Consider the following 15,901-nt stretch of genomic DNA (forward strand, 5'->3'; position numbering starts at 1 on the left):
ATATATCATCAATGAACACACTAACAAACTTATCCAAATACAGACACAACACATTATTCATAAAGCACATAAACGTAGCTAGAGCATTAGTCAAACCGAATGGAACTACAACAAACTCATAATTCCCATACCTGGTCCAGAAAGTCGTCTTGTAAATGTCCTCCTCTTTGATTTGTACTTGATGATATCTGAATCTCAGATCAATCTTCGAGAACATTGTTGCTCCCTTTAGCTGATCGAACAAGTCATCAATCCTCGGTAAAGATTACAAGTTCTTGATGGTCACTTTGTTGAATTAACTGTAGTCAATGCATAATCTGAGAGTTCCATCTTTCTTCTTCACAAACAATATCGACGCGCCCCAAGGTTATACACCTAGCCTAATGTATCCCTTGTCCAAAATTTCCTTCAAATGCAACTTTAACTTGACCAACTCAGGTATGCTCATCCTGTAAGGTGCTTTTGATACTGGAGCTACCCCTGACACTAACTCAATAAAAAATTCTACCTCCCTGTGAGGTGGAAACTTTGTAATGTCCTCAGGAAATACATCCTGAAACTGCTACAGAACTGGGTACATGTTCAACACATTTTGTTAAAATTGGAAACTAGGGCCAAACTTCATGTGGGTCATCTTATTCATGGCTGATAATATTTTTATTAGATTCCTCTCATTGAGAGGTGTAAGATTGATATAAATATCATCCGATTCCGATAAGTATTCATGGAGATATGAATTTATTTTGATTATGGAATTATTATCAGGCCAACCTGCAACTCATGTAGGCTGAGAGGCCCAACAATCGCATCTATTCAAACACCAATGTTGTGTATAAATATAGGAGGAATTTTTCTCATTTGGACTCACTCATCTCATCACATCTCTCTCTCTCTCTACTGCGCAAAAAAGAGTCTCTTCTCTACTGCGCAGAAAAAGGGTCTCTCTCTCACACATGTGAAGTTGGAAGCTACTGAAACTAAAGCTGCAACTGCAGAAGTAAAGTTTGACCTGCGTGGACCAGAAGATCTCCTCATATGAACTGTGTTGTAGGTTCATCTGAACCTCCTCAGAAAGCCGCAACTTTTGGTGGTGGAATCAAGTCAATCCGATGGACGGTTTGCAAGATACCGACTGCCCTAATTTGAAGGAAGTTGTTGAAACTAAACTGCAGAAGTGAAGTTTGACCTATGTGGACCAGAAGATCTCTTCATTTGAATTGCGTTGTAGGTTTATCTGAACCTCCTCTGGAAGCAGCAACTTTTGGTGGTGGAATCAAGCCGATCCGACGGTCGGTTTGTGAGATATCGTTTGCCCTAGTTTGATGATGAAGCCACTAATGCTGATGCCGCTGATCTAGGGATGGCTATTGTTGATATAAATCAGATTCATTGTACTATTTCTCTCTGCTGAATTATTGAAGATAAAAGAAGATTTGATCAAAGGGTTTCCCCACACATTGTGGGGTTTGTCCCTACCTAGCCGCCACATCTTGTGTCTCTTGTCTTGGCTTGTTTTCTGTCGATCGTTTAATGTTCTATCTACACTTTACTTTACGTACATGTGATTGCTAATCCACGGATAATAATAAGAAAGAAAAGTAAACTGCTATAAGCATAGAACATACCATAATTGAACACATTTGCATCCTCAACCTCCTTGCCCTTATCACTAGAAATGTGCATTGCGAATAACTTACACCATTTCTTGAGGCTACGCTTTTCCTGCATAGTTGTCACCATCCTAATTGATGTGGCTTTCTTCTTACCCTACAAGACTCTTGGTACTCCATTTTCATCAACACACTCAATGACTTTGCCATAACAATTCACCTTAGTTCTATGAAGATACCACCAATCCATGCCCAATAATATATTGTATGATCCCAACGGTAATACATTTAGATGTGTTGCGGTAAGCATACCATTTAAATCAAATGCACAAGCTCTTACCCAATGATGAACTTGCTTCTTTGTACCTGTAGCCAACTGCACTAACCAATATTCTGCATGAAATTCTTTACTCAAACCACACTTATCCACCAAGTCAGGACTAACATAACTATAATTAGATCCAAGGTCAATCAAAATAGAAATAACTTGATCACAAAGCTTACCGTCCATCTCAATGATAGATGCCTGATGGTCTGCCTGTTTGTTATCCAATGCTGCATAAATACGAGGAACGCTCTGACCAACATCCCCAACAGTCTATGCCTCCTACGCACTATATATCTAAGGCCTACCACCCTAATTTTGTGGACAATCTCTCTTAAGGTGCTCCTTGACGCATGTCCAACACTCCAACCAACCAATACCAACACCTCTATGCTGTTGTTGTGACACATGTCCTTGTGTAGTTGCATTAAACCTCTTCTGCGGTGCCACATTTTCTTTCTCATTTGCATTCTGAGGCCTTGCCCTCTTAGGCTGCCATTTACCTTTACCTTTGTCTTTTCCCTTCCATCCTTGCTGAGATTCATTCTTATGCTTTGATTGTTCATAGCAATGCTTTAGTTTCCCAATGACTTCCTCAAGTGATCGAGGCTCATCATACTCAATCCAATCTCTAAATGCTAATGGCAATCCACTGACAAAAATTGCTGAACTTTAGCCTTCTCATCTGTAAGATAAGGTACATACCTCAATAGCTCTAGAAAGTTGGTCGTATACTTTTCATCTCTCATTGATCCCATCTTTAGCTCATAGAACTCTTTAGCCTTACTATTGTAGTACCTTTCTAACAAGTACTTCTTCCTGAAAAGCCTCTTGAACTCATGCCAACTCAAATCATCCGTCCTGATGTCTCTGACCCACTTCACATCTTCCCACCAAATGTTTGCTTTACCTTTCAAGTTGAAGATCGCTACTCTGGCCTTCATGTTATCTGTGTAATTATGCAACTCAAAGAATTTGTTCATCCCAAGTATCCAAGCCTCTGCATCTTCTGACTTCTTCACATCTCCATCAAAAGTAGGTGGCTTTGCTTTCTTAAACTCATCTGGCAAGTATCCCCTATCACTCCTCCTGTAAGGATGATAATGATGACGATCATGATGTCTATCAGAACCAGAACTAGAATAGTACCTATATCCATCACCTCTCCTATCCGGAGTATCCAACAAGTTATTGTCTATAATAACATCATGTCTATATAAAATGTGACCACCATGAGACCTACTACCATATGCCCCATTAGTTTTATCCTCATGTCCATGGTTGATCCAGAGTGGCCCTTGTCACTGCAATTCTGACAAACTCTAAAGAAGTATAATATTAACCTCTGCTTGTTTGTCTTGTGCCTATATGATCCTATCATTATATGCCTTACAACTCCTTATTTCCTCCTTCAAACTTCTCAATGTATTTGCCAAATCAGAAGAGTTCCCACCACACTGCTCATCTGATTCATAGGGGGAGCCTTTGTAGTCCACCATCTTGCTATTCATTTTGACCTTCTTTCCTACAAGGCATACTATGTCAGCTAAACCAAATCACAATAAATCAACATACCTTAGCATAGCTCGGGGATGATACCTTGTCCGCAAGGTCAAAAAATCAGCGTGATACATGTATAACATAATCATAATAGCATATAGACATATAACAAGTAAGTGCATCAACACATACACATCATTCTAGCTAGGTTTCAGTCATCAATGCAAGGCCATATCAACAATGCATGCTATGACCTCATGCATGACAACAACCATTACTCCACTGTACACATTGTCTCATGCAACCATCAACATGCATAATCAATTACACATATGCATGAATGCATGTAGTCGAGCATAAGTGATCAATACTTGCAACCAACCCTACAAGATTGATACATGTAATCAAACATATAAGAATGTAACCAATCATGCAGAATGATACATGTAAGTGAGACATGACAACATGTAAGTGACATATAACAACATGTAACCAGTCATATATTCATGACGATGCACTCCACAAAATCAACATCAAATGCCACTTGACGACATCACTACAACCATGATCAACATCATTCAAATGCAACAATCACATGGAATGCAAGTGTAAGAGACACAAATACAACTAACATGCATGCACGACCAACACGCACCGCCCATCTAGTCTGAGGGGTGAACCATGCTCTGATACCATTCTGTAACACCCTCCTCCCACATCTACCCAAGTAACCAGCCAACCTGGGTAAACATGCAATGAGAGGCTACTATGGTTGGATTCGACCTCCTATGTGACCTTAAGGAAGTGGAATCGATGGAAACATAACACACAGACCTTCCACATAAGTTATAGAGCCCCTGCGAACCATGCCAACACTTTAGACAACTTGCCCCAGGGTCCCACTAAAGTTTTAATCAACTTAAGCCCTAGTTGCTCTCATGACATGGGCATGACAGCGTCCAGGAACCTCTGGACACTTTCATAGGCCTGCTTGCCGGTGTCCAGGGACTCTTTTTGTCAGTTTTGTGCCAGCGTCCCCGAGAATTAAGCCACTTTTTCAGGCCTAGAGCCTAGGTCACTGCCTAGAATTTCATGACTTCAGAACCATAAAATAATAGGGAAACAATGATGCTAGAGCAAATACTTAAGTAAGTCCTCCATCAGACCCCTACTAGCCATGACAGGCATTTCGTCAAACATATCACAAACATGTAATTTACAGGTGTAAACAACAGAGTTAAGCATATGGATCTCATACTTATCTGAGGATCACTAAGAACCATTGTTCCCTCATATCATTTGCTACATTATTATATATTAAGTTGAAAAGTGTGCAACAAGAAATGCTAAATTTAGGAAGTGCTAAAAATAGCACTTCTAAAAATAGCAGTTTGGCCACCTTGGGTGAGAGGTGAAACTGCTAAAAATAGCATCTTCTAAAAATAACATTTCTGGGTCCCTTCCTATTTGTAGCAGTCTCTGGTCTATCTATAGGAAGTAAATTCGAATTTGGTCTTACCAGCAGTTTGGAATATTAATTAATTAATTCTCTATGAGTTAATTGGTTAAGGAAAAGCAAACTTGAAGTCTTTGTGAGAACATGCAATTATTTCTCCACTGATTGAGGAATTAAGGATGAGTTCTATATTGAGAGGATCAGTTGACTTAGTTTAACTTAGTCAAGTTCAGTTAGATTAATTTAACAAGTTGTTAAATTAATGAGATATAGTTTGTTGATGCTTGCATGCATGTGACAACTATTATTTTTAGATAACTGTGTATTCACTCATGGATAACTGATGCATGTCAGTTCTATCAGAGACCTAGTCGAGATCAGATGTGGGACAATGTACTATTAGTTGGATGAATATTTTTCCTATAAAGGAAGCTCATCCATGATGAGAATTTATCTCCTTCAAGTTTGTGCAGTTAGATCAGAGGTTAGTGAGTGTGTGAAGAGACCAATTCACACAGGTGGCAACACTAGACCCCAAGGAAAACTGCACAAGGAAATAGGAGGCTTGGAGGGTAGAGGAGAAGGTTTGTGAGAAGCCTTTCACTGTCTATGAGCAACAAAGGGTTTGTACTGAGAGCTTGATAGCTTCCGAGTTAAGGCTTTGTGTAATCCAGACTATATTTCCACTTGTATGATAATACAGAGATGGGGTTTTAGGCAGGTGCTTTCCCCGGGTAAATTCTTCTGTGTTATGTGTGATTGATTCCTTCTTATCAGTTATATGTGTTCATGCTTGATGTTTCTCATGGTTGATTAAGCTTCCGCTAAATTGTTTGTAGAAGTAGATCAAGTGTTTTGCTTTAGTACATTGCATTACCAGGTGATCTACAGGTGGGAAATTTCTACATGGTATCAGAGCTAGTTGATTTGTAGAAAAAGTTCTACATGGTATCAGAGCTAGCTGATTTGTAGAAAAAGTTCTACATGGTATCAAAGCTAGCAGATTTGTAGGAAAAATTCTACAAAATTCTACATGGTATCAGAGCACAGGTGATCAAGGAGAGAACATTATATTGAGAGGAGATTTCAAAGTTTTGAGTTTTGGGCCAAGAGTTTGCAGAGCAGATCTAAAAATTTATGTACAAAATTTTCAGAAATAAATAACAGATTTGGATTCCTTGCGGAAAAATACCAAAAAAAAAAAAAATTAGCTGAATCGGAGTTCAGATGAGGGAGATATCGCTGATTTAAAATCAACTCTTTTTCTAGGAAATTTCATGACAGCGGGAAAGTGGAAATAGATTGGTGTGCTAGCCAAGAACCTGTATGCACTTGAGGTACAAGATGCATGCAAAGCCTTGAGGAGCAAGGCAAAGGTTAGATACTTGATGGTTGAGAGGGAGAGTAAATTACCTCTCAACATGTAGAGCCAGAAGAAGTCTCAGACAATTATGGAGGAGCCACGATTAGTGCAGCAACTTCAGGAGGTTGTGGAGCAGCCACAATAAGGGAAGCTGAAAGGAGATCGAGTAGAGACATCTACTCATGCAGAGACCTCCAATAGGGGGAAACTTTGAGCCAGGTGCGCAGAGGGATCACATGAAGCCATACCTCCAAGTAGGAGGTGGGGCGATATAGAGTGATCGTCCTAAGGAGGAGGGGCAGGATCCTTGAGGTACCCAACCTCTTGGATGAGACCTTGCTACGGGAGCCCCGATAGGAACTAACTGATTGGGTAGAGATAGATGCGGATGGAGTGGCAGAGAGAGCTACAGTGCATGGAATCCAAAGACAGCGCAGAGCATGCAGACTGCAACAATGCGAGAGGCACAAGTGTGTTGCACAATGCAGGGTAGCACAGAGAAGGGTGCAATGGTACGAGATGCGTGGAGATGTTGCAGTAGCGCAGAGATCAGAGAGAGAGCACTTGTCAGCAGTAGGTAGAGCTTCAGCATCAGAGTATGTTTCTAGCCCAATAGAGTGGTCAGTTAGGAGTTTTTTTATTCGGAGTGTTGCTGGAGCAACCACACTTGGTAGATGTGTTGCATGCAGAACATTCCAGAGTTACAGGATCGGGTTCGAGAGGAAGCCTTTCTTGTTGAGAGGGAGTGTTGAAAAGTGTGCAACAAGAAATGCTAAATTTAGGAAGTGCTAAAAATAGAACTGCTAAAAATAACACTTCTAAAAATAGCAGTTTGGCCAATGAGCATTTTGGCCACCTTGGGTGAGAGGTGAAACTGCTAAAAATAACATCTTCTAAAAATAGCATTTCTGGGTCCCTTCCTATTTATAGCAGTCCTTGGTCTATCTATAGGAAGTAAATTCGAATTTGGTCTTACCAGTAGTTTGGAATATTAATTAATTAATTCTCCATGAGTTAATTAGTTAAGGAAAAGCAAACTTGAAGTCTTTGTGAGAACATGCAATTATTTCTCCATTGATTGGGGAATGTGTCCTTGATTTGCTCTAGTGATTGAGGAATTAAGGATGAGTTCTATATTGAGAGGATTAGTTGACTTAGTTTAACTTAGTCAAGTTCAGTTAGATTAATTTAACAAGTTGTTAAATTAATGAGATATGGTTTGTTGATGCTTGCATGCATGTGACAACTATTATTTCTAGATAACTGTGTATTCACTCACAGATAACTGATGCATGTCAGTTCTGTTAGAGACCCAGTTGAGATCAGATGTGGGACGGTGTACTATTAGTTGGATGAATATTTTTCCTATAAAGGAAGCTCATCCATGATGAGGATTTATCTCCTTCAGATTTGTGCAGTTAGATCAGAGGTTAGTGAGTGTGTGAAGAGGCCAATTCACACAAGTGGCAACACTGGACCCCAAGGAAAACTGCACAAGGAAATAGGAGGTTTGGAGAGTAGAGGAGAAGGTTTGTGAGAAGCATTTGATTGTCTATGAGCAACAGAGGGTTTGTACTGAGAGTTGGATAGCTTCCGAGCTAAGGCTTTGTGTAATCCGGACTATATTTCCACTTGTATGATAATACTGAGAGCCATACATAGATGCTATCATAAAACATACATATAACCAACATAGTAGTAACAAAAATACCATCAATATATCAGCCATAAAATCCACATATAAACCAATACATTTACACATGAAAACCAAGGGAATGAATTTATCATTAATGAATGCAAAACCAACCGGAGATGGGACTACCATGTTCCACCCGACCATAGAATGGCTGAGCCAAATCTCTCTTCATCCATTCACCCCCGTGCCATATTCCAAGCATGAATGTGGGACTCAAACCAAAAGAACCAACCAGGGCATACCGAGGCTAAACCACCTCACCCTCATCAATAGAAACCAGGCTTTACCGTAATCCATCCTAGATCACTAGGCCAACACAATGAACACATCATAACAGGCTTTACCATGATCTCCACCCGATCACTAGGCTAAACAAGCATGGATTCCACCAAATTTCTCCACCTACACCATGAGGAATTTTCCTGTCTCCTAGTCTCTCAGGCTTTACCGCAATCCAAACTCAGATCACTAGGCCCTAAACTGAGACCCACTCTCTAGGCTTTACTACATATCCCAAACCCGGGATTACTAGGCCCAATGAAGAGCAAATCACCTCTTGGATTTACCGTATATCCTGCCATTCACTGACAAGGATTCCTAGGCCCACCAAGGCAACACAATCCTGGCTTTACTGCAACCCATAGTTTGGCTCAGGGGTCACTAGGCTAGTGGATTTACCATGATCCACAATCTGGTTCAGGGACCACTAGGCCATGTGCTCTATCTTTCGAAGATCAACCTCACTTGGCTTTGAATCCATCCGACAATCCAGCTCAACCAAAACATGAGAACCCCATCACACCATGGCTATCCAGAAACGGCAAGGCTGGGCTGAAAATACTATTACACCTAGCAAAACCCATGCCATAACAACAAAACAACCACATGCAACACCATGCATGCCAAATATAGCAAGGAAAATACACATGCAAATTGATACCTGCAAAGAATCCTGCTGTAGCCGCTTGATCTTGCATTTCCCTGCTTGATCTTTGCTTCCTTGATGCCTTCTTTGCCTTTCTTGCTCCAATGCCAAAGTGCTCCAAGAAAAGTCTAAGTGCCCAAGAGTGAGTGAGTGAGAGAGAATAATGAGAGAGCTCCAAAACTAAACTGACAAAAAGGTTACCAACTGATCCTCAAAAGCCTTTTTATGAACGAGGCCTCTATTTTCTTCATTTTCCTCCTCACATGTAACTTGTGACCTTTCACCTCCTATTTCTCCTAATTTCCATTCTTTTCATAAATAAATGTGCCAAAAATGCCATTTTGCCTTTCCAAAGCCTTAGCCATTTCCTTAGCCATAAACAACCAAATGAACACCCCCTAAGATGTCTTGTCCAACATTCAACTTGGAATAAGTGTCCCACCAATTGTGGTTATTATTTTTGCATTTATTAACTTTTATTACATGGATTTTTCACCAGGGTTGTTACGTTGACCATCCTCTATGTTCCTCAGGGTTAGATGAGAAGGTGAGGGAATTTATGACTCTTTCTCCACCTGTCCTCTTGAGGGTGTCTACTTTACTCTAAAGGACCTTGCCATGGATGGGCCTCTTGCTTTTGTAGGCTTTGGGGTCGAGTCCCCCTTCTGACCACAAAAAGTCAAAGAACAATCTTTAGCTATATGTCCATGTTGGTGGCATCTCCTACATCAAAATGGAATGCCTTCATAATCCATAAGTCGATGATGAGATGGACCCATAAGCCTTAGCTCCATTTCTACTACAAGATATTCACGAGCATTCAAACCAACGGATATATGCGCAAGATTCATCACCCTAAAATCTCCAAAAGACATGTTAACCTCCAAGTAGTGCCCGAGTTTGTTCCCAATTGATCAAAATACCTCTGAGGACTAATATTGTACCGAAAGACCCAATAGATAAACCCATATGGGGGCCATGCTCGCCCATTGTTCTTTATTGGCATAGAATAGAGGCATCCATTTCTTTCGGAGTACCGGGGATGAGTCAATACTCCAATTTTGCTTGAATACCCAAGAAGCGACTTCCCTTGAATTGAAGAGGAGGAGAAACTACTCTCAAACTAAGGATGATACTGAGGGCAATGACTCTAGATGTTTGCCCAACTCCTATGTAATCCATGCCTTTAGGGTTTTGATGTTGAAACACCACCTCTTAGCCTGACCAACCATCTCTAGATTCACCCTTTGAATTACCTCATGTAGTTGGGTATCTTCCCTCAAAACTAATTTTACTTCTCCTCCTTTTATCTTACCACATTGTGTCTTCTTTCTCTTGGCCCCTATAGACGTCTGACTTCCTGAGGGCAATGGATTTGTCTAGGCCCAATCAGTAGCTCCCTGTGGAAACACCCTATCATCAACTACCCTTAGACCCGATAAGCCTCCTACCTCAACACCGCTACAACCAGATTGCTATTACAACGAGAGAAATCTTCTTCGATCTGATGCAGAGGCCCCATCGACCTTACCAGATGTGGGCTTCCCAGGGGAAAACCCTCCAAAACAAAAATCCCCATATCATTCGTAGGATTCACCCACATCTCGCTATCTTTCCAACCCTCCTCTACTTGTGAAACCTCTAGTTTATTAGCATAAAACAACTGTGACCTACAAGATTGTAGAGTCCCCAAGCTCACTAGCTGCTCAATTGAAGAAAACCCAATGACCCCATCCTTATAATAATTTGGAGAGGGCTTTACCGTTGTGTTAGGGGGAAAGACTATAGGGTTCCTAATCAAACTCCAATCCAGGGGTTTAGGCACAAAAACCCCTTGTTGACACAATTCCTATAGAACCAAAGAGGACATTGAGCCTCCCTCTAAGCCAGGAGAGCCCATCCACATCGGAGATAGACCATTGACACTTGCTCCCAAGCCTCATCCATGTCCTCAACAACAAACTCTACCCTGCAATCAACAACATACCTATCAAGTGGCTCCAACCATATTCGACAAAATTCATATGAGTTAGAGGAGTAATTGACTAGAATTTCCTCCATCTGAATTAAAACTCTCCACAAACAACAACCTTCCAATTATTCTCATGCTCCCCAAATTTGTTAATAAATTATTAGAATGAATTTGTATTTTTCTTTTTCAATTTCAATTTATATAAATAAACATATATACAATGCATATGTGTTTTTTAAATTTTGTTCCATCTAGCTTTATCCAATGTTAAGACAATTTTCGAGATTTTTGAAATTATTTTAACTTTTATTTTTAATTAAATGATATCATTGTATCTTTGAATACATCATAAAAATCGATTCAGAGAATCCCAGGCAGTTTATATCGCTATGAACATGCATATAAAGAGCGCCTCTTACACCGGACTTTAAACCCACACCCAAAACCCCTGTATCGAAGTTGAACTTGAAGGGCCATCCGCCCAACCATGGCATGTCTCCGTTGGAGGAAGCCTCCATTTATGACAGCGAGATGGGCACAGCTCCAAACTATGGACAGTAATAATAGAGTTGGACCATTCTACTCGAGGCGTTCATACCGCCAGATCTCGAATTATATGCTAAAACCTTTGACTCACGGGTATATCAAGTTTCATGCATCTGTTTCAGCAGGTTTTAGAGCAATGTATGCCATTGGGTATCCGAATTTCATGCAATTCTCCATGTGGATTCTATCTGCAATTGTCATTTGCAAGTTTAGATTATTTGGGTTCCTCGTAGTTCATTACTCCTGCTGCTATTTGCAGGTCAGGTGGAGGAATTACGTCGCTATTCGTTCATTTTGCAAGAATTGAGGGCTTAGACTGCTTCAGATTGAGAATTGGAGGTAGTTTAAGCATTAGCTTTTGGAGAAATTTTTCTCTGTGGAGTTGCTTTTGGCATAATGTTGTCAGTGGTTTACATCCATTAGGGCATCTTCAACATATGTTTTCATCTCTATTTTTAGTTGGACTTCCACTGGCTTAGCTGCCAAATCTGAGTGGTATCTCTTTTGCCAATATGGCTGGGACTTGTACCCGGCCCCATCCCTATTAATAACTCATGCCAACTGGGTGGGGCAGACCACAGCGAGAATGGAATCATGGTTGACGGTTTAATATTTGCTTGCCAAGCCTGAATCCTGTCCTGCTGATCCTGGGTTACATAAGTTCACCTCCTGGTGGGCGGCTTAACGTTATCTTGCAGTCCCTTAGTTCGGTCCTGCCAGTGTAGGGCTGCCAATAAGTTTACCTCTTGGTTGATTGCTTAACATTATCTTGCTGCAACGTAGTCGAATCCTACTGATAAGTTTGCCAACAATTGGAGGTACGCCCCTCCGGATCCCACATGTTGCCATCACTGATGCTAATGCATCATCGACACAATCCTGTTGGCAGCTTCTCCTGGCACTTTTTTCCTTCAATTTACTGAGGCCGACTTGCTGATTTGCAGCTTCACAACCTTGCTAAAATTAGAGTCTTTTGGTGCATAGTCCAATTTCGGCCAATCTTCCCGGCACTTCTACAGTTCTCTCTGCATCAAGTTTCTGAACTTCTGCCAAGCAATGGGCAGCAACTTCGGCACCTGATTTTCCAGTATTTCCAACACCCTGTCGGTGATGTTTTCTTTTATCTGTGCAAAGTTGCATTTGTTTTTCTGTTTCACAGCCATCTTTAGTTGCACCCTTAATTTAAGTTTATAGGTCCTCTCTAATTGTCCAATGAAATCAGCTATAATGGAAAACTTTAGATCTATGGTGTTATCTTTCAATGTCTGTTGCTGTAGTTATAGTCTAGGCTGACAGTTATGAATATCTATATTTCTTGTGGTCTTGTTGCAGCCTCTCGTTCATCTGTTTACCGTGCCAAGCCCTATGACATATTTGGCAAAGGTCCACCAGGAGATGAAGCTTACAGGAAGGCCTGGGAAAAAGAAGTGGATGAGGCAACTTGTTGCTGGACGGGAAGCGACTCGGAAGACGAGGAACTGCGATCAAAAGCACTTAAAGATTACTATGATTTGTCTGACAGTGAAGGTGAGAATGGCGGTGAAGGTAAAAAAAAGGATGATATATTTTCCGAGGTTAAAGAAGGAAACAGTGAAGATATAGATGGTGACAAAAGTGATGAGTTGAGAAGTGTATGGTCTGGGAGTGATGAAGAGAAAACATTGTGGTCTGGTAGTGAGGATGATGATGATGATGACATTCCTGTTACAGCTCGTCCACATGAAAAGAGTGATAGGTATTTAGATCAGATATTTGAGTTTGAGGAGGCACCCAGGTTAAGGACGCTTTCAGAATTAACAAAGGGAGGAGGCAAAAGGGAAAAGATTTCTCCTGGTACGCAAGCAAGAAAACTTGCTATGCAGAATGCCCTAAAAAAATTGAAAAAGGGGCCTGATGGGAGGTACACAAATGTTGTTGAGGTTATGACTGACTTAGATGTTTTGATAGCATCTTTTGAGAAGATTATATCGGGACCTGAGTATGCGGATCTAAGAGCTGGAGGGCCTAAGAAACTGAATATGCAGTTTTTTAAAGATATACAAGAGCGTATGAGAAATGGAACATATGAATTCACTCCTGAGTTGAAACTGAAACCAAAGAGCAGGTTTGTTTCAAAGAAGAAGTATCTAAGAGCCATGGCCAGGGAGAGAAAGCGAAGATAAATTGTGAAGTAATTATAAATCTGCATGCTTCGTTCCACTTCTACTACGCATATAAAGAAAATACCCTGTTTGATGAAAAGAGTGCTTTTTCGCATAGCATGAAATTCCATGGAGTGATGCTTTCATCTTCAGAAATTTCCTGTAACCATGTTATTCACTTTTTTTTGGGTAAATTACATTTATATCTTGTAAATCTGAAGCTCCGATTATGAACCGTTATCAAACTTTGAGAAGTATATCTGGCACGGTATGTGTTTTAGCACCTTTGATTTATCACTTGTTCATCAAGTACTGGTAATGAGTAACAATTTGTAAATCTGAAGCTCCGATTATGAACCGTTATCAAACTTCGAGAAGTATATCTGGCACGGTATGTGTTTTAGCACCTTTGATTTATCACTTGTTCATCAAGTACTGGTAATGAGTAACAATCTGATCAGGGAATGGTTTTAAGCATCAATTCCACAACTTTTGTCATTATTCACTTAATATACGATATGATCTTATTAATTAATAGCAACTCATGTTGGGAATTATAATGTTGGCCTGTGATCCTACCGCTGAAACTGAAAACTTTAGAAACACCAAGCAAAACTTCAGATTTTTGAAAGAAAAGTATAGGAGTATAGGTAAAGGGTGTAGACATTGCGTATCAGAATTTCAGGTCAATCTGGCAAGTGATGAAGTCTAGATTTCAAAAATACTAAATCTGCAAATCCAAACCAGCAAAGTTAGAGATCTGTAGCAGTGATGACATAAAGTCTTATTGTTAATGAAAGAAAAATTATAATGACTGCTTATTCACTAAGGCTCTCTCCATCCTTTCTATAGAATGAGAGAGGGGTGCATGCATCCAAACATGACCGAGAATAGAAGAGTGAACTCCACAAGTAATCTGCTCCTCATGTCCCAAGAATGGGTGGATACGTGCATGACCAAGAATAGAAGAGTGAACTCCACAAGTAATGTGCTCCTCATGTCCCAAGAATAGGTAGATACGTGCTGACACACACGAAACACACTCCTCCACTTTGTTAAATTTTCTAGACCATTGTATAACAGTCTCTGCACTAAAAGAGTCCCTTAAAATAAAAACTAGATTGCTGAAAAATAAGGCCACTGAAAACTGCAACTCTAATAATGCCAGAATCTATAAACACATACTGCAGAAAATATATAATAGAAACTCAGTAGATGGACTGTCAAAACCAGTTACTGTTTTCTCATTAATTCTTAACTGAGATCTGCTACAGGAAAAGAGTAGCAAACCAATTCACTGCCTGATGCTGAACTGAATGAATGAAATGCATACCCTAGCCTTCTTATATAATGAAAAAAGGGTGCTTGGGAGTGGGGAGTAGGAGTGGGAGTGAAAAGTGCAATTTTCAAAAAGATTCTATGGGAGCATTTTTATATAACACATATTTTAATATATTTTGATGCATATCTATTCAAATAAAAACATGCAGAATGTTGAATCGACTGCAAAAGACATGATAAGATAAAATAATTTTATTAATGTCCAACGAATGACCATAAATAGGTCAATGGGACTGAAGGATACAAGCAGTACAAGTACAATGTGGGAGTGCAAACACAACTCCTAGAAAATGCCAAAGCTAAATCTAGGAAAAAAATAAAATAAAGAAGGATACAATAATAATAATAATAGGACAGCCTCATATACATATATATAACCAGATCATGTAGAAGGCTAAGGGAATAAGTCCATGGTTGAAGGTTGATGATGTCAAGAGTGCTGGAGTCTAATAGCCGATGGAGAGGGGGGTGACAATGGTGTTGGCTCGCTATTGGAGTCCTCTAGATCCAATGAGGAGTCCGATTCTGGAGGGAATATAGGAGCGAGGGATACTCCCAACATCCGAGGCCAAAGGAAAGAAGCTTTGGATACGTCTCTAGTCGCTTTGCTAGGGCTGGAGAGGAACCCGTTGACAGGGGGTGGGGGAGACCTTGTTTGGGAACCTTTTGGTATTAAACCCTCTGACGCTTTGGGTGTAAGTGAATTGATGTGCTGTTTGACATCTCCACAATGGTCTTGACGATACTAGTTGGCCTCTCAAAGAGGCGCGCGGGGGGGTGGGGTGGCTGAGGAAGGCCTGAGGTCTCATCGCTCTACTATCTGAAATACCCTGGAATTCAGCTCATCGCTTGTTGCTCCGATCAGCTAGATCAACTTGAAAGTATGATGTGATCGTCTGAATTGTCTTTGTGTGAGGTGGGGTATGTAGGATTTGAGATCTGTGTCTAGAATAGGGCCAAGCATCTCTGGCTAGGATACTGGAAGAAGGTAGAGAGGGATTCCCCTGACTCTCTCTATAGCCAATG

General features: G+C 40.5%; 1 protein-coding gene across 2 annotated transcripts; it reads left to right on the plus strand.

Annotated features, from left to right (window-relative positions):
* The first annotated feature begins 11,219 nt into the window (after positions 1 to 11,219).
* On the plus strand, positions 11,220 to 13,828 carry LOC149215850 (uncharacterized). Of its 2 annotated transcripts, none has more exons than XM_089392625.1 (3): positions 11,220 to 11,531; positions 11,653 to 11,732; positions 12,726 to 13,828. In XM_089392625.1, exons 1-3 carry the CDS (start codon positions 11,335 to 11,337, stop codon positions 13,553 to 13,555), a joined length of 1,107 nt encoding a protein of 368 aa, XP_089248751.1. In that variant the 5' UTR covers positions 11,220 to 11,334; the 3' UTR covers positions 13,556 to 13,828. The 2 variants fall into 2 exon arrangements, with proteins under 2 accessions (XP_089248751.1, XP_089248752.1); XM_089392626.1 differs by having other exon boundaries at positions 11,221 to 11,486.
* The last annotated feature ends 2,073 nt before the right edge of the window (positions 13,829 to 15,901 follow it).

This window comes from Pinus tabuliformis, chromosome 1_1, assembly GCF_031772625.1.
Source record: "Pinus tabuliformis cultivar Carrire ecotype Pingquan chromosome 1_1, CPIR1, whole genome shotgun sequence".
Classification (NCBI taxonomy): Eukaryota; Viridiplantae; Streptophyta; class Pinopsida; order Pinales; family Pinaceae; genus Pinus; species Pinus tabuliformis.

What these genes read in the sequence shown, in the direction of transcription:
- LOC149215850 (XM_089392625.1), top strand. Translation starts at nt 11,335, where the DNA reads ATGGCATGTCTCCGTTGGAGGAAGCCTCCATTTATGACAGCGAGATGG. An exon ending in TCAGCAGGTTTTAGAGCAAT is followed by an intron (nt 11,532 to 11,652) that starts GTATGCCATTGG and finishes TGCTATTTGCAG; the next exon opens with GTCAGGTGGAGGAATTACGT. An exon ending in CTTCAGATTGAGAATTGGAG is followed by an intron (nt 11,733 to 12,725) that starts GTAGTTTAAGCA and finishes GTCTTGTTGCAG; the next exon opens with CCTCTCGTTCATCTGTTTAC.